At 36.8% G+C, this 19,234-nt stretch overlaps 1 protein-coding gene across 3 annotated transcripts; it reads right to left on the reverse strand.

Annotated features, from left to right (window-relative positions):
• Window positions 1–345: 345 nt before the first annotated feature.
• LOC116179876 (pickpocket protein 28-like) lies at window positions 346–18,606 on the reverse strand. 3 transcript variants are annotated; one of them, XM_031499752.1, is made up of 10 exons: window positions 12,468–12,626; window positions 7,914–8,160; window positions 7,621–7,863; window positions 7,464–7,572; window positions 5,184–5,329; window positions 4,950–5,139; window positions 4,634–4,901; window positions 4,526–4,588; window positions 4,301–4,478; window positions 346–454 (listed from the first exon to the last, which is right to left on the reverse strand). In XM_031499752.1, the coding sequence occupies exons 1-10, from the start codon at window positions 12,499–12,501 to the stop codon at window positions 445–447; spliced, it is 1,488 nt and encodes a 495-aa protein (XP_031355612.1). In that variant the 5' UTR covers window positions 12,502–12,626; the 3' UTR covers window positions 346–444. The 3 variants fall into 3 exon arrangements, with proteins under 3 accessions (XP_031355612.1, XP_031355611.1, XP_031355610.1); XM_031499751.1 differs by lacking the exons at window positions 346–454; window positions 12,468–12,626 and adding exons at window positions 3,923–4,256; window positions 18,468–18,606; XM_031499750.1 differs by lacking the exon at window positions 346–454 and adding an exon at window positions 3,923–4,256.
• Between the last annotated feature and the right edge of the window lie 628 nt (window positions 18,607–19,234).

The following is a 19,234-nucleotide window of genomic DNA, read 5'->3' on the forward strand; positions in this document are numbered from 1 at the left end:
ACAAACGACGGAGTTCGAATTATCCAAAATTCTTAGCTTCGCAGTAAAAGTTCCCTAAAAAGAATGAAGTGACTCTAACTTCTGAACGATGCAAGTTATACCCACCGATGGAGCATCGCTTGGCACAGTTTGCGAAATAACGATGACTCGAGTATCGCCTACCAGTAAGGGACATGATGTGAGGGTGCACAAATTGGCTTCGTAAAAAGTTATCGGAAAGCCGAGAAAATTTGTAGCCATCGATATAGTAGGTGTCGTATTTGACCCAATAATTATAACTGCAATAAAATAGGCATCACTGTAATGGATTTTTTTCCAATTACGAAATTCTACTTACGAGCGGTAGCGTTTAGGGTTATCTGGACGGTAGAACCTTTCGTGACTTGGCAAGGCGATGCAGTACAGTCGTTCAGTTGGAAGTGATTAACGGTGACACCGTTAACATTAGATGGACCTGAAACAGAGCAAAACTATTATCCCATCGGGATTTGGTACGGTTAGGTAGGTACATATGCTGAAAGGCGTATCAGCGAAAACCCCAACGACCAAAGTGGTAAAAATGAAGAAAGCTTGAAGAGACATTGTGAACTAAATTCTTCAAGCCGTGAGAGCTATTTTATATCAAACGCAACTTAAACAAAGAGTTAACAACCCTTTCTTTGAGCAAACTGTATGTATGATGTAGATAAATATTTTTTCCATTCTATGGCTATAAATTACTAAAACTTAATATACAAACAAGTAAAAACAATAGATAACACGTAGATTTACGTAAAACTGCACAAATAACGTCGGCAATATTTCACGTATTTAGATATGCATCAAAATAACGACGAGGGTCGTAAGTAAATATTTATTGAAATCGCTATCTCTTTTCGTTCTCGAGGTAGACGAGGAACAGACGGACAGACAAACGGACGAAACCATCACATAGTGGGTATCTATGTTACCCGTTTTAGGGGAATTTTTCGAAAGAATAAAAATTCCTCTAAAATTTACGTTAAATAAAAAAATACTTTGCGAGGCACAAATAACTAAATTTCTATTGATCAAATCAATTTAAAATATAAACAAGCCGATTTTTCGGGGTAAAACAAGAAACGTGACTAAAACTTGTAAATATTGGCTTCAAAAACGGCAAACCAATTAATATCAAGAATATGAAACGTAGTTAAACTAATAAAAATGAATTCTCGGAGTCACACAAAAGTAATCGTAGGTAATGTAGCTCAAATCCGGTCTGGATAAGCATATTCTTCAGCAACGACACGCGTAGTGTACGTAAAATCAAATGTATCGAGGCAATTTACACGAGTGATGTTATCCGAACGGTTCGTTATGAGTTACGATTAAATTCGGGAACAATTATTGAAGCATAGATCAACAGCCTTCGTGTGGAAGTAGGTTCGTAGAATTGAAGTAGAAAATTCCCAGCCGGTAATGTAGAAACTCATCTATCGATTGACGTTCCGTTCAGTAGAACTGCTTCTATCCTTCATGGTACTCTAATGAAAGGTCTCAACGAAAGAAATTAATTTCTACCAACCATAGTCCTCCTCTTAGACCTTGTCGTGATCGGATATATTTCCTTATATCTCGAGAACGGATTGTCAGAAGAGGGCAATTGAGACATCTTGGTCTTGGTCAAAATTTTAAGAGCGAATATCTCGAAAACGGTTTGTCGGAGTAACGTACTCTCAAAGGCAAAATGAATCGACTTACCTATTGGGGAAGTCGAAGCAATACCTTGACAACGAAGTGTTTGAAGAGGGTACTCATAAAAGGCAAGTGGAACGTCAGGAAGAGACGTATCTACTGGTGATGTCAAAGTTTTCAGTGCAAATATCTGCAGAATGGAGTGTCGGAAGATTTTGATTGTATGCCAGACGGCCTTTAAATGTTAATGTGTATATTTCGGTTTAAAAAAATGGGCTATCGATGGCTTAAGTGTCTTGATGTAGTACCTCCAACTTCACGGCCCTTTTTAATTATGGATTCTGACTCCAACAAGTATACTACATTAGTTTTCTTTTGAACTGGCACAAGGCATATTTTGTACTCACGCCTTAAAAGTGATTGATCCCTATCGGGATTTCTCTGTATATCTGTTCCAAAATTAAGTACAAAGCCAATCATACATTGGATTTTTAAAACGATGGGGCGAGGACAAAATGTACTTAGTTTAATAATATACATGGTAACATCTTTATTAAACAATATACCCCTACGTCAGCATATTATCAAAAAATTTCCAAATGTACCTATTTATTTGCGAAAGACAAACCTATTCTCTTATTCTTATCTGAATACGTTAAATACAATGTGCAAGTTTTATTAATTTATATTTATCGTTTGTTATTTAATAAACAGTCTGGTTTTTGGAGTTGATCAAATATTGTGTTCCTTTGACTACACGTCGTGTATGTACTTGCTAAAATTGCACAACTATTTGTTCTCTTTTAGGTCCAACTGACCTCGAAAGGGCGCCTTACGCGATTTGCTCCACCCTTTCGCGACGGGAGCATCCCTCCATCGTAAGAAGCGTCTTACTGCCCCGAACAGTTCTAGGTATATGTTTCGCGAACCCCTAAAAACCGCTAAGACCCGCCTTGAAATTGTTGCCATCCAGAGAAGGATTCGACTGACCTATTTCTTGAAAAGCTATTCACCCTGTAAATACACTAATCCCCAAAAAGGATATACCTGTGGTAGTTTGCCAAATATGAATACTCGCTAATAGCCAGCAAACTTATTGAGAAAAAAAGCACCGACATTGTTGCTGTTTTACACCCTGGTTTCAAAATTTGAGAACAACGAAGAAGTACTCATACCAAATATTTCTGCGAATTGCTGAATTGTAATGGAATGAACTTTGCATTAGCTCAAAAGAAGCGCTCTTAAAAAACTTTAATTTTGACAACGTCCCGTATTTTTTAGACGGCTGGATTATTAATTAAACAGTTTTCAATTTTCGAAAATGGTCGAAGGAATAGGCGTATTCCAGTTGTCCTTACACGAAATGGCCGGTTAGATAAACAGAAAACGCACCACGAAAAGGGATCTTTTATCTTTTAATTTTATGTAACCCAAACAACTCATACGCACGCATTCTGTACTGCTATAATTCTGGATTTTACATTAGTGTCTTTTTAAGGAAGACATTAGGAAATCTCCATGTCTACTTCTTAATAAATATCACTGTATAGCAAACAATCATACACAGGGTGTTCCTAAATATAATTTACATAGGGAAGGGACTAATTCTTTGGTTTATTTTATCACCAAAAATTCATATAAACATTCGTACCCATCTAGAGGGTGTTATAATATCATGATTTTTTAAATTCTTCTATATACCTGTTGCAGTTTTTGAGATATTTGGCGCATAAACAGTCAAATGGATTAAAGAAACTCAATTAAATCCAGGGCATATAGAACCATTTTAAAAATGTTTACGCACTACGAATATTTCGCGAATACATTAATAAATACGTTTCACGGCCATTAAATTCTCCCGTGTTTCGTCTCAAAATCACATTCGCGTTATACAATTGTTCTTTTGAATGCGGTATTTACTAAGTAAACTGCGTATCGCATACAATTTAGAATGTCGAAATCGAAAATAAAAAACTTTTCACAATTAAATCGCTTAACGAATGTTTGTATGTGCAGACTGTAATACCTGAACCTAGGATTATTCATTTTTAATTAAATCCGTAATTGTAACCGTAAATACGCGGACAGGGTGCATTGAATTCAAGAACTGCGCATGCGCTTAGCTATTTATACTAAACTAATAAGGGAACCGACGCAACTTTTGAGTCTGACGTCTATTTTCAAACCGATAGCAAAGCAACATCTTTTCGGATTCTTTACGGATCCTGCAACATACACTATAAGTAAATTAACAAATTGAACTAATTTATTAAAAACAACTTATTAAATTATCAAAAAAATGTGTAAATGACTAGTGATGGTTGAGTAATTCTTCCATTGCAATTTGTTGTTGCCTATCCTTCTCCATCATGTCCTCATTGCCTGACCAAATTCGCGTACCGAACTTGATCAAATTGCAAACGAATCGTAGCGTGAGGAAGTAGATGATTTCCATGAGGGAGGTGAACGAGAATCCGCAAAGAAGCCCCAGGAAGCCGCCGCAGTTCGCCAGGAAATCGAAAAGGCCATAGAGTTCGTTGCGCTCCGACGTCATGAACTGAAGATTCTTGTAGTAGACGATAAGTCGCGAGAAATGATCCCTGGCAATGCCTTTTTTAATTTGAAGATGGTTTGGTGTACCTACCTCTCATAGGTAATGTTGAAGTTCTGATCGTGTTCTTTGAAATGGTAGGTTTTTCGCCAATTCCATTCGGTTTGTGAGACTTCCGCGTCGAATGTCAGTGACGTGCATGTCGGTAAACAGTTGCATTTTTTGGACTGGTTAACGTGCTCTGATAAAAAGTCATTGTCCAAAAAGGAGACTAAATGGAGTGGTTAAAGTACGTTAAACCATGGCTAGGTATTTTACCTCGAGCTTCTTCCAGGCATTTTCTGCTTCCGGCTCCACACACTGGAGTGACTTCCTCGTTAGCTAAAGGGGATCATGGTGACACAAATAATTAAAAAAAAATCTTACACAGCATATAAAATCCCGCACAGCCGCACACTTTCAAGCTGTAATTGGCAAGGCACTCGACCATGCAGTTTTGTTGAGTGTAGATTTTATAATTGCTCAGTTGCCTTTCGCCGGGTAAATAGCAAAGGCGATCGTCGAGGCTATACGATTTGATTTCATCCGACGTACTGATCATGCTAGGTTTAATGGCGACAACCACCGCCGTGTCCATGGGAACCCTGAAGTGTGTATCCATATTTGGTACTTCGGCCGGATTATGTAGCGTCACCTGAAACACCCAAACTGACTTGGAGACCTACGATTCGGGTGGGGATACCATGAAACCGCTGATCTCGTTACACAAATAGTCCAGGTTATCGTCATCGGTAAACAAATCTAATTGCAGACCTGCTTTGACACCCGTAAGCATTGTTCTTCTGGGATGGGTGTTGAAGCCCGCACCTGGTGGGTAGCCACCATCGAAACTCCACAGCTCTTCTTCATCGGTGGAGTTCTCCGATAATTCACTGTCAAAATTGAAGTTATGCGAGGAAACGAAAGCGACATTTACCCAGGGTCCGTGTACACCTCGTTAGGGGGCAACATGTTGAACGTTCTGCACCACCCTTCACTCGTTAAGATGTACGAAAAGCTGTCATCGCAGTTTAGGTCTTCGCCCAGCCACTTGCAATGTTCAGCCTGTAAGTCTGCAAAGGACTAATGAATTTCTATTAGTGTGGTCTGGTGTAGAGTTAATTCTTAGAGGACTTGATCACCCCAAATAATTTCAAAGATCACTGTAATTTAAATGATTTTAAGATAGAAAACGGATTTTGTCGACTTTTCTGTGGTTGAATTGTAGCACTAATTTCATTGTCAGAATTCTATCACAATTCTAGGAGTGGAGATGCTAAACGTCAGTGAATTTTTCAAAAAATTTAAATTCCTGAGAAACACACCCTGTAGATACCTTTTTGAAAACATTGATCTATGCAGTTTTCCCGAAAATTTAATTTAATTTCAAAGAAAATTTTTTTTAAATATTTTTAAAGTCATATCATTCCATTTGATTTTTTTTATTTTTGTAGGAGTCTGGGTCATAGCGTTAAAACTAGCCCCCTGGGGGAGAAGAATTCAACTACATTAACAATATTTTGGTTGATTCTCATTGCCCAAGGATAGCTCTTTTCAACCATACCAAATTTGTTAAAATCGGTCAAACGGTTAAGAAGTTAAAGCAGGTTATTGCAAAAACAATTGAACGCCCCACGCCATCTTTGTTTTTGAAATAACTGAGTTTTTGTTTTTGTTTTTACGAAAATGATAGATAAACTGGTTCTCTTTAAAAATGTGAAACAATTTTTTTAGTTTATTATTCGAAATTTAAAGAAAATGCAACTTTAAAATTTAAGATGGCAGTTACGCCCTCTGTTGGTCAATTTTAGAAAACATTTTCCAGCGATTCTTCATGACCGATTTACCCAATAATTTTTTTTACCCCTAAGTCATATGACGAACGGTTCTCGAGATATTGCCGAGAAACGGACATATTGGATCACCCGGTACTTATTTCCTTAAAAACCACAACACCGCTCTTTTATAATTTTCCAAAAAAATTCTATGCCAGAATGACATGCCCCTAAGGAGAGGCAAGGAAAAGATTCCAGAAAAAAATCTAATTATTCTAAAAGATCTTATGGATTCTAAAAGTCCTAAGTCATATGACGAACGGTTCTCGAGATATGGCCGAGAAACAGACATATTGGGTCACCCGGTACTTATTTCCTTAAAAACCACAACACCACTCTTTTATAATTTTCCAAAAAATGTCTACGCCAGAATAACATGCCATTAAGGAGAGGCAAGGAAAAGATTCCAGAAAAAAATCTAATTATTCTAAAAGATCTTATAGATTCTAAAAGTCCTAATTATTCTATTCAGATTTTGGAGTTCTAAAAGGAATATGATAGGAAATTTCTGAGTCTGCCAGAAAATAGTAAGACGATTCTAAGAGCTTAAGAAGAGCCAAGAAGGCTCTAGAGAAATTCTACAAGACTCCTAAGATCACCATAAAAAGGTTATACGAAGGCTCTAAGAGTTATGAAAGTTTTAATAGTGCCTTTTCCTTTCATTTAAGATTAATAGACAGGGTGTTGATACAATTTTGGTTATATTTTAGATTTCGTGTACGTAGTCTACTACGGAACTTTAACATGTGTTTTATATTTTAACAATTCGCAGGAAGGCGACTTTAAAATTATGATGTTATCGGCTTGTGCGATGAGTCGAGGTGTTGTTTCTTGTATGTGGGGGGCGTAAAATATATATTGAATTGTTTCTTGTATTGTCATAATCCGCCACACAAGAATGCGCTGTCATTTCTATCTCACACGAGGACTTTGATAATTGTTTCCTTCTTTGTAATCAATGAAGTCCCTAGAGCTATTCTGTATTTGTATTTCATCGTTTTTGTTTTAAACTATTTAATTAAATTTCACTCTCACTCGCTTGGATCCGGTTTGTGTTTTAAATTCGACGACTTTTAGCACTTTTAATCGCGTAACATTTTATTTTCAATTCAAGGTTCGAGACCAAGCCGTATAATCGAAGTATACAAAAGAATTGTCAGTCGCGTAATCGTACGGTTTATTTTATTGCGGAAAATTGAAGTTAATTACCGAATTCCAAAGGAAAACTGTGCCGCCATTTCGACGAAATCACGTGCATGCTTTTTGAATTCATTGTGAGTTGCGAACAAAACCAATAACCAATAATAATAAAGTGCAAAAAGACCGACTGGATGATTTATTTTTAACCTATGAATAAAACAGTGGCAAGTGCGAAAACTTACCCCTAAAAACATGGAAAATTCGTCATCGGTCATCAATTTTGTAGCATTTTGATCTATGAATTCCAAGCGTTCGTTGCAGATCGTCGAGTATAACTTAAAATAAGTATCCCTAAAACAACACAATATCACCGCCAGTCTAAAGAAGTGTCGCACTTACTCCTCCTCGGTTGTGTTCTCCTCCCTCCTATATTTTAGGTAGACGTCACTGTAGTTAAACACCTTAGGATGAGCGTTCACTTCCGGGCAAATTGTAATTGCCGGAAACGGAATGTCCCATATCGGCGTTTCGCTGGTGGCAAAAGTGACGACGACCGGCGACGTTTGCCACTTATAGTACGACTTTCTAATTAACGCCGAAGACGAGCTCAACGCGATCAGGATAACGCTCATCCACCATATCCTGAAACAAAGCCGCGGTGAACGTCAGTCGTTTGCCGAATCGTTCAGTACTTCTCGGGAATGTAGCGCTTTCGTTCGCCCAAAAACTTGAAACCGTGAATGGAGGTGTTGTCGCAAAACTCGCAGAAGTAGTTGAGGGTGTTCTTGCCGCAAGTCGGCTCCTTCCTCACGAACGGAAATGTTTTCACTTTCAAAGTGGACGAATCTTTGAAAGGCGTTTCTTCGTCGTCCTGGAGCTTCTTCAGTTTTCTGCGGGTCGTGGAATTCACTTTTCCCTCATTGTTTCTTGCTAGAATCACTTTTGAGAGCATTAGAAATTTTTACATCCACGTCAAGCTTCTTTACGTTAATGCGATTGTTATTTAACGTAAATTAAACAAAGTCATTTAACTGAGTATGATTTTTCCAACTTCTAATTAGTGAAAATTGTTCATTAAAAAATTACGTACGGCTGAGACATCAAAAACATAATTAATTTAAATGAAAAACAAACTCAAGTGCAAATATGAGGTTGAGCACCACTAGTAGCAGCCTACTCCCATCGCATTTTTTACAAAGAGCAATGAATTTTTTTAATTGAATTCATTTGTTAATTAATCAGATTTTAGCGTGAAAATCCACGGAGAGAAATGATTAAAAACAGACTGGATTTAATTGGAGTAAGTGAAACAAGATGGAAGGGGCACGGACAGGGTTTATTGTCAGTAAAGAACTCTTCAGGTGTGTAACCAAAGTAATTTCCCTCCTCCCTTACCAATTTTTCAAATTTGACGTTGTATTTTTTATGATCGTTTGCGCCACACTTGTCTACGTTTGCCCCGTCGTTTTTCAGTTATTCCAAAACCCAAAATTCCACACGCCCCCCCACCCGCGCAAGATGGGCGGAGTCAAAACAGATGCGGCCGCCGAAAAGTTCCTCCGCCGGAACGCCTCGTCCCCCGAAACTCGGCAAAATGAGGGTACAGTATGGAATGTTGTCAAAAACGGTGGGGGCACAAACATGCGCATTCCAAGCACAATCATTCGCCCTGTGAAAAAGTAATTATTTGGAAAATTGGGGAGGGGGCAGTTATGAATCCTCCCTCCCCCCCCATTTGATTCGACCGCGCGCGCAAACAAAAATCAGTCTTGTGCAAACGGGCTCATGCAATCCATTTCAAAAGCGATTTTTTGCTTCCTAAAATTGGGGGGGGGGGGGCAAATTCACACAGGTAATTCCCTTTGAATTCTTTTAAAATTTCCCCCTCTTTCCCCAAAATTTAGTAACATTTCCTCGGAATTTTCCTTAATTTCGTCCATTTCCTACACATTTCCCAACCATGTCCTTGAAATTTCCTACATGACGGACAAGAATTTCCTTCGTGATCGACCCCTCGGGGTTGGTTAGTGCTTATCTTAGGAGACAAAGATCCATTGCCTAAAAATTCTAGTAAAAATTGCTACAATTTCCCTTAACTTTCCCAACATATCTAGCATTTCCACAAATTTACACAAAATTTCTCTGAATTAACATGAAATGAATATAGAAACCTTTTATTTCCTTAAAATTTGCTCTAGATTTCCTCATATTTCCTCAAAATTTCAGACTTTTCCCTAGGATTTCTTTATTCTTTTGAAATTTCCTCCTCTTTCCACAAAATTTAGTAATATTTCCTCGGAATTTTCTCCGATTTCGTCCATTTCCTACACAATTCCCAACTATTTCCTCGAAATTTCCTACGTGAGGGACAAGAATTTCCTTCGTGATCGACCCCTCGGTGTTGATTAGGGCTTATCTTAGGAGACAAAGATCCATTGCCTAAAAATTCTAGTAAAAATTGCTACCATTTCCCTTAACTTTCCCAACAGATCTAGCATTGCCACAAATTTACACAAAATTTCTCTGAATTAACGTGAAATGAATACAGAAACCTTTTATTTCCTTAAAATTTGCTCTAGATTTCCTCAAAACTTCAGACGTTTCCCTAGGATTTCTTCATTCTTTTGAAATTTCCTCCTCTTTCCACAAAATTTAGTCATATTTCCTCGGAATTTTCTCCGATTTCGTCCATTTCCTACACAATTCCCAACTATTTCCTCGAAATTTCCTACATGAGGGACAAGAATTTCCTTCGTGATCGACCCCTCGGTGTTGATTAGGGCTTATCTTAGGAGACAAAGATCCATTGCCTATAAATTCTAGTAAAAATTGCTACAATTTCCCTTAACTTTCCCAACATACCTAGCATTGCCACAAATTTACACAAAATTTCTCTGAATTAACATGATATGAATATAGAAACCTTTTAGTTGCTTAAAATTTGCTCTAGATTTCCTCATATTTCCTCAAAATTTCAGACTGTTCCCTAGGATTTCTTCATTCTTTTGAAATCTCCCCCTCTTTCCCCAAAATTTAGTAATATTTCCTCGGAATTTTCTCCGATTTCGTCCATTTCCTACACAATTCCCAACTATTTCCTCAAAATTTCCTACGTGAGGGACAAGAATTTCTTTCGTAATCGACCCCTAGGGGTTGGCTACGGATTATTAATTTCCCAGACATTTCTAGTATTGCCTTAAATGTTCCCGAATTAACGTAAAATGAGTAACGTGACTTCCAGCTTTTATTTCCTTAAAATTTAAGGTAGATTTCCTCATATTTCCTCAAAATTTCCCTATTTTTCCCTAGGATTTCTTCATTCTTCTGAAATTTGCTCCATTTCCCCCAAAATTTAACAATATTTCCTAGGAATTTCCTCTAATTTAGTCCATTTCCCAACTATATCCTCGAAATTTCCTACGTGAGGCCAAGAATTTCCTTCGCGATCAACCCCTCGTATAAAGTAACAAGCGCGGTGAGAAATGCAATTCTATTTGAGATGTAAATAGAATAAATTAATATTTATACTGCACTACGTGTGTATATTCGGGATGAGATAAATGAAGCGGATCGGTGAAATTAAAGTAAGTGCTAGGAGAACCGAGTTAAAATACGTTTACCGCACCTGAATGTTAAATGAGAAAAAGTTTGAAATAGTTTAAACAATTCCGGATTGTAAGATGATTGGGTCAGATTTTAATACGGCAATACCTATAAGTATGAGTGTAAGTGGTGGGAAAGAAAATAAGAACCGTTTCATAATTTAATAATAGTTATTTACATAAGTCAGGAAAATGACACATTATTGGCGAGGAAATATTGAATAGGGCCGAGTACTTTAATTTCCGAGTCAAGTAGTGCCATTTTCCTTAACTGTGCCTTAATTTTCTGTAATTTTCGAGTGTAATTTTTTAAACTTTATTGAGTTTTGGGCATCTTAGACAAAGCGGAAATTAGAGTTATGTGCCTAAGAAACTTCTAACCCTCATTTAGAAAATGACATCGTGAGCCCCGTTTGGAACAAATTCAAAGATACAAAACTAAACCACACGTTTTCCACGCATAATAAATAAATAACCTTTATTTTAAAGAGGATGTTAAATTGACATTTTAATAGCTCTAGGTTTGAATGACTAGGCTAAGTCGCCATTTAATCGTGAGCCTAGATAATGCGATCACTTGAACCACAAGAGTAGATAAAGTAAAACAAATGATTGTGCATTCTAGTGACATCTGTCATTATTATTTCGAATGGGACGCGGAGCACGAAATAAAATGAGGTTCAGAACATAATACAATGCTGTTTCTATGGAAACGACCGCGGCGCGCAGAACCTAAGCTTGCGATTTTTGACGTCTAAATTAAATTCAGGATTGTCAAAGGCCTTTGCTATAAAATAAAGTTTGGTATTATAAGTGAAAGTTAATTTACTTGTGACTCTGCGCTACTCGTTAATTAACGTATTTCACTCAATGGTAAAAATATCCCTTTATCGCCAGAGCCGCTTACGCAACTAGATCACAACAAAAATTCTAAGAAAATTGACCCACTATCGTTTTATCCACACTCTCCTTCCAACATTACAGAAAAGATGGTTTGATTCATTATGTATAAAAAAATATGTTCAATTGAAGAAATGAATACGTTGCATTTTCCCATGTCCAGAGCCTTTATCAAATGTGAAGATAATTAATTGGACAATCATCATGGATAGCATCAGTAACGAAAAAATAGTAGTCCAATTAGTGTTGATATCTCAAAGTGATAATAGGTCTTAATCGTTTAATTTGGTTTAATTGGTTTAATTTGGTTTCTTCGCATTAGTTTGCTATTTCAGATAACCAACAGGAAATAGGCTAAACGTGCCGAATCCGACGACTTCTCATCACCTACACCGGACATTAATTAGTATCCCAATAATTACTTGTCGTCGGCCCCATCCTGGCCAAACCGCAAACAGAAACCAAGCTACACTGTTCATCTTTCTGTGCTTTTCGTGTTAGGTAATTGGGGTTGCGTAAAATTTTTTAAGGTTTATCGTTCCTCAAGTACCCCACTAAGCGCAATAGATCCCCAAAGTTTGCTCCAATTTTTCTTAGATGCAAACCATGGTCATTGCCTAATCGTGTTCCAAGAACACGTTTGTTCCCTCCTGGGTATCTGTGAAATCTTTTCAATTCAAAGTACAAAATTTGAAACAACACAAAATTCGCGAAAATTTACCATGAAAAGTCATACAGACTTACCCAAAAATGGTAGCACATGCTTAGTACAACACATCGAGTGAATTAAGGTCACTGCTTCAACTAGCACAAACTATCGCAAACTGAGCACTCCCCGCAATCACTATTTAACGCAAAGTCGAAGGTTGGACCAGGTATGCAGAAAATGGTCTCACGCACCTACTCCTTTTGTAAGGGTTAATGCTTGTACTCTTATTATTTTAAAAATCTGAGCTGTCGATACGTATGGAATGTTCCCACGGGTTGTTTACTCCCATATTTTGAATATACGAATTTGTCATTATATTGTGTGTTAATCTATTTGAATTATTTAAGGTGGGAGAGAAACTGTTTGCTCTCAAGTCCTTCGCACATTTTAAGACAGCGCAGTAGTTCCTTTAACCAAGCGAGTAATTGTCGAGTTTTTCCAGTAGGTCCGTTGGAGATATCAAAATATACTCGTACAATTATTTATGATTGCACAATGTGAACTTTCCTATTTGTAGACATATTTTTTTGAAAAAGATTCTCCTCGCATATTTGAAACATTAGGTATGCGCATGCGCAGACTGCGCAATTTTTTTACTTATAAAAATATTGATTCCATAACTAATTTTCCCTTGCACCTACACATAAATAGTCCGTTATATGACCTTTCGGGAAATACTAAGCAATTCATGAAAAGTACGCTAAAAGTTACCCTCTTTTATTTATTTTTTACCAACACCATTGATCCAGATAATCAAATAAGAAATGCTGCTGTGTGGTCTGTTATTGTCTTTAAGCCATGCTAGAAGTCCTTTCTAACGTACCTACTCTTCAGGGTAAAATACCCTCAAAAAATTATACCATTGAGTTAAAAATTACTAATGATATCGACATCTTTTGTTGTTAACCTTTATCTTTATAATTTGATCCGGCATATTTTTCATAAATTCCCCAAAAAATTGCTTTTCGAAGGTTTTTAATTTCAAATCCGCCAAAAAATTGCTTTTCGAAGGTTTTTAATTTCAAATCATTTTTAACGCTTTATACTAGTGTCCCCCCCCCCTCAACAGTTCCAGGGTTTCAGATCTCAGAACTTAGGGCACGCCTGCGGTTTAGATGCTAACGACGAAAAGAGATATTCTGGTTTCTATTGAGATTCTTCACTTAGAGATCAAATCTTTCCCAAATATAATTTTTAGATATTTATAGGTTTTTAAATAATTGGTTATCCAGGGTAGGTATCTCTCGGATAACGTTTTTCAAATTTTAATTATCGTTTGAGATATTCTTCAATGATTCCACAAGAAATATCCAAAACCCTACAATTATCCTATCTTAGGGCAAAGTTGCGAATTTTCGTGCTGAATAATAATCTAAAAATAAATTTATAATATCTTCAATGGTTTTGAAAATATGGCAAAAAATCGAAAATTTCTGATTTTCATTTTTAACTTTTTCATGGTAAACTAATTGTACTAGACATTTCTAATTAACACATTATTCAGACACTTTTTAATGGAGATTTCGAATATGGCATCCCGTTTTTAATAACTTTCAGGATAACAGAGAAACACGTGGCAACTTTAGTTTTTTTTATGGGCGCCGTTTTGGATTTTGACATTTTGAGATTAGGTCTTTTTTTCTCTTTACAACGATATATCACACATGGTGGTTCAGTATTACATTTTTTTTTTTAATACAATTTTCATTTTCTGCGAAGAGTGCTATGCAAAAACAAAATGTTCTATTGTTGTGAACAAAATGTTGACTTATTTCAAGCAGTGTCATTTACGTTTGTGGTAGTTTTATTGCTAAAATATTATTTATTCTTATGTATTTTGTTCTAATTTGAATTATAATTTTATTGCAAAACGAAGGTTCAATTCTGTTCATATGAAAATCGAATTTTCTCAACACATCTAGTTCCCTGATGCCAACGCTGCAACCGGACATATGCATCAAACTGTCAAACTTTTGTTCACAATAAAACAACGTTTTGTTTTTCCAAAGCACTCTTCCCAAAAAATTAAAAATTGTATGTTTAGCAAAAATGTGGTACTTAACCACCATGTGTGATATATCGTTGTAAAGAGAAAAAAAGATGTAATCTCAAAATGTCAAATTTCAAAATGGCTCCCATAAGAAAAACTAAAGTTGCCACGTGTTTCTCCATAACCTTAAAAGTTATTAAAAACGGGATTTTATATTCAAAATCTCCATTAAAAAGTGTCTGAATAATGTGTTAATTAGAAATGTCTAGTAGGATTAGTTTACCATGAAAAAATTAAAAAGGAAAATCAGAAAGTGTCGTTTTTTGCGATATTTTCATAACTATTGATGATATTTTAAATTTCTTTCCAGATGGTTATTCAGCAGGGAAATTCGCAACTTTGCCCCCATTTAACCAACTTTCTATCTCTTAAGGTAAACGAGATCCCCATAGTGGCACTCGAAAAATGGACACCGTGTATAGAACGAGGAAAAACTGTAAATCTGTGAGTGTGTGAAACACGAAAAACTGTTAGAAATTTTAAGAGACAAGGGTGTTCATTGGAGAGAAAGAAGATTGACCAGAAGCAGGAGGTGGCGCTGAAGGTGGATGGGAACATGATTGAATGGTTTGGAATAGAAAGCGGAGTTAGGTAGAGATTTGCCCATCACCAACTTTATTTAATATCTAGGTATGTGGAGGATATGGTGATAGGAAGTGCTGGAAAAGGAGTAAGGGAGTAACAATAGGTGGCGGGTTAGTCAGGTTTGCTGATGATAGCCCATATTTCCGGCTTTATGGTTCAGTGGTAGAGCGTTGGACTATAAATCTGGAGGTCGGGTGTTCGAACCTGGGGTGAGGTGAATTTTTCATCTGTGGCAGAGATGGGGAGATGGGACAGGGAGTTGTGGAGGAGAGATGTCTGCCAACTGGAAGACGACTAAACAAAAAAGTATATATTTTGTTGAAAGTCTGCTTGTAGACTCTCTGAAAATGTCCTAGTTATGGATACTCCCTAATAGACCCTGAAGAAATCCGAAGTATTTAAGGAGTCATCAAAGAATCTGTGAAGAATCTTTCTCGAACCTTTAAGAAAACTCTGAAGATTTCTGGAAGAATTCCAACAGGAATTTATCAGGAATCAATATATTTTATAAGGATATCTACATTTTAATGTTATATTTTCTTTACGAGCTTCTGAATCTTCGGTAATCTCAGAGGGTGCTTTAAAACTTTTACGTCTCTAAGAGGTAAATAAAAACGTGAGCAAAATTCCATTGCGTATCCGAGCATTTCCCACAAAATCAAGTTCGCCGGGAGACCAACCTACATTCTTCTAACAGAATATCTTTAAAGTCCCTAAAAAGTCTTCTAAAAAATCGTACCAAATCATATCATATCGAAGACCTTAGAAAGATTGTACGAATCCCCATAGAGCTTGTGAAGAAGGAATCGCTAAAGTCCCTGGGAAGAAAATCTGAGAAATTTGTGATTAATCTCTGAAAAATCTTCGAGAAAGTGCTGGGTTGGAAAGTATTTTGCAGAAAAAAAATTACTTCAACAACACCTACGAATACACGCGGAGATCAGTAAAAATATTTGAAGACTCACTGAGAAATATCCTTGAATAGTTTCTGAAGAATGCTTGAGTAGTGTATGAAGAATCTCTACTACAGCAAGCCTATGCAGAAGCTTTAGTGCGTATTCCAGATGACTTACCTCTCTGAAAAATGTTGCAAGAAACAAGACCATAGACATTTTGTTTATAACCGATAATAGGTCACGGAGGAAAGGGATAGCTGATAGGGGTCAATTGCTTTCGTTGAGATCTTTCATTAGAGTACCATGAAGAATAAAGGAAGCCAGTGAGCCCCCCCCCCCCTAATTTTTGATAAGGGGAAAGAGAGTGTCGTTTGGACAATGAAAGATAAAATCAATTTCTACCCTCCGTCATCCCCTGGTCTCACAAAGTTGATAATTTTACAAAGATGAGTATAGCATCCCCTAAAAGTAAAAGGCAAAATCTACGGTGTTGGAGAAACTTAAAGCGGGAGCTCTAGAGGTTCCAGCGCAATATTTCTTTTGGGTAAAAGCTAAAGCAGTGATACTAAGTTAATGCCCCCTCCCTCCCCCCTCTCCTTACATGCGGCTATTACGGTTTCATAATAGTCCAGGCTAAATAGATCTGAATAATGTATTTAACAAAAAAAAATAGTTCCCGACCCAAACCGGGATTTTCATGCAGGCGAAATTAATAGAAATTGTGCAAAAGTAATTTAGCAGCTTTATTTTACCGGATGAGGGAGAGGGGGGGGGTCGAAAGGGTGAAATACAGTAGTACTTTGCACTTTGTGGTCAACTTATCAATTTTAGGCGAAAATGTTACCTTCCGTAGTTATAAGGAATAAAAAAATTAGCAACTGCACTATTTCCACGTAGGTACCCTCATATTTTCCGAGAAATGTTTTTTTCGTTTTGTATTTTTGCGAAACAAAGCCGTAGGGGGTCCGAAATTTGGAGGGAACATAGCTCGGTTTATGATAAGAAGGAGCCAATAAGTTTGGGCCCGTAAAGTTGAGCCACTTCAGAGATATTCACGATTTTCGATAAAACCACCTCTTCTTCGGGGGGAGGAAAAAGTGTTTTACAGCTGATGCGATTGCGTTGGGCGTATAAATCGATCGAGATCTCGGCAACGGAATATCGTAGAACTTTCGGGTTTTCGCCATTATATTCGTACTATCGTGTTACTCGCGCATAGCTTAGCCTAAAATCTGAAAGCCATTCCTGAAGTTGATAAATTATGAGTTTATGTGTTAAAATAAGGAAATAGATGATCCGATGATAATAGCCATCGAACATTCGGGCGGAAGCAATCAAATAAAATGACTCAATGATGTCACTTTTAGCCTGAAAGCTACTGATCTGCCACATCATAAATGCAGTGATTTAGTTTTTTTTTTTTTTTATTATTATTTTGTTATTTTGCCATTTTGCAAAATCGATTTTTTCTTCAAACGTCAATAGAACATGCCATTTCTCAACTCATTTCATCACATAACAGTTTGACATTTTAAACGTCATGTGCGTTGGCATTGGCAGCTCCCTATAATATATTTCGTCCCCTTGGAGAAGGGGTGGTTTTTTCGAAAATCACGAATATCTCAGAAACGGCTCACCTTTACGGGCCCTAAAAAATTAGTAAACACTTTTTCCGGTTTTTCTTGGAGAATTTGAGGTTATGTGGGAAACGTGTGGATTCAAAAGTTTGGCGGAAAATTGCAAAATTTGCACTTTCCACCCCTTTCAACCCTCGAGAATTCGAGAAATTCAGCTGTTTTAATTATTTTTTTATGCTGATTAATTATCCCAGTTTCGTGTAGCTCTACAAATAGCGAAGTTATGGTCATTTTCGAAAATGCGCTGGGGTTAATTTATTTTTAAAAATATCAAAAAATACTCTTAACAAACTCCTAGTAATTTTTTCTCAACTTTCTGATTGTGATTTCGAGTAAATCACATCAACTTTCTATTTCTTATGGGCGCCATGTTGAATTTTAATGTCACTCGATAAAGAAAAAAATTACAAAACCGGCTATACCAAACACTTGGCATTTTATTTGGAAATTAATCTTAAATTTTTGCTTTGAAGTGGCCAATATTCCTATTCGCCCCTCAGGATCATCAATTTAAGCCTTTTACGTATTTATTTTGCGTCAACAGTGATAGTGTCCGCGATATGTCGCATACAATTAAAAAACGTCAGCAGTGTTATGGAAATTTGGCTTATAAATACCTAAATAAACATATTAATTATTTTGGCTCACCGAGAAACAATGAAAATTAAACGATGTTCTTTACATGGGTAGGTAATTATCTCGATAGACCAATGAAAACGTGCGGCGAATTAAAGAACGTGAATATTTATTATCCTGATTTATTTTGCTAATTATTATTTTTAGTTTAACAAATTTGTGAGGAATATTATTACGCGATAAAGTCCGTATTTTGTTAAACGACCAAAAAAATTTTTAAAAATTAATTACCTTCACGTTCGTAATTGGACATTGTCGAATTAACACAAATATTCACTTCAAAAATTTAATTGTTTAACTGCCTTATACGTCCATTTCAGAAGAAAGCGACATATTCGCTCCTACTTTGGGCTTAACTGAAACGACTGATAACATTTTTGTCCTCCCACCAAGAACAAAAGGTAATTGTTACTATCTCGTCAGGTTATTCTTGGCGTTCCCTGGTTGTCATACCTTGGAAGGTGGGGAGTACATGTTGACAGTTTCGTGTAGACTGTAGACAATGACAATATTGTACTTCGGATTCAGTTCATTCTTCAAAATAATGAGATTTTTCAAATTTTTAAGGTTACCCCATGTTTTCTTGGAAATTGACGCGTTCCACGTAATTTTCTGTGTTTATTATCACCAATATTCCCGTGTGGTTTGTTAACGGAGAAATAGAGAATACCGTTCGCTCGGTTTACTTTGTCCGGATAAATTTTAACTTTTTTAACCGTATATTTTACGGCAAAGCTCCCGTGAACTTTTATGCTTAAGGAAAATGCCTGAAAAGTAAGATTCGTTCCGGACCGCATTATGTGACCCGTTGGTGGCTCGTTTTTTACCTGAACTCTACGAAGCCGTTGCCCAAAAACCAAATCCCACTCGATTATCCGCAACTAGCTAACGAGCTCTACCGCGGCTCGACCCGTAATTCTCCAAAAAATCTGTTCTCTAGATTAATCCCTACCTATCTTGTTGATTTGCAAAACACGGAAAGAACAAGGTAATTCGTG

The sequence above is a fragment of the Photinus pyralis genome, unplaced genomic scaffold, assembly GCF_008802855.1.
Source record: "Photinus pyralis isolate 1611_PpyrPB1 unplaced genomic scaffold, Ppyr1.3 Ppyr1.4_LG8, whole genome shotgun sequence".
In the NCBI taxonomy this organism is placed as follows: domain Eukaryota; kingdom Metazoa; phylum Arthropoda; class Insecta; order Coleoptera; family Lampyridae; genus Photinus; species Photinus pyralis.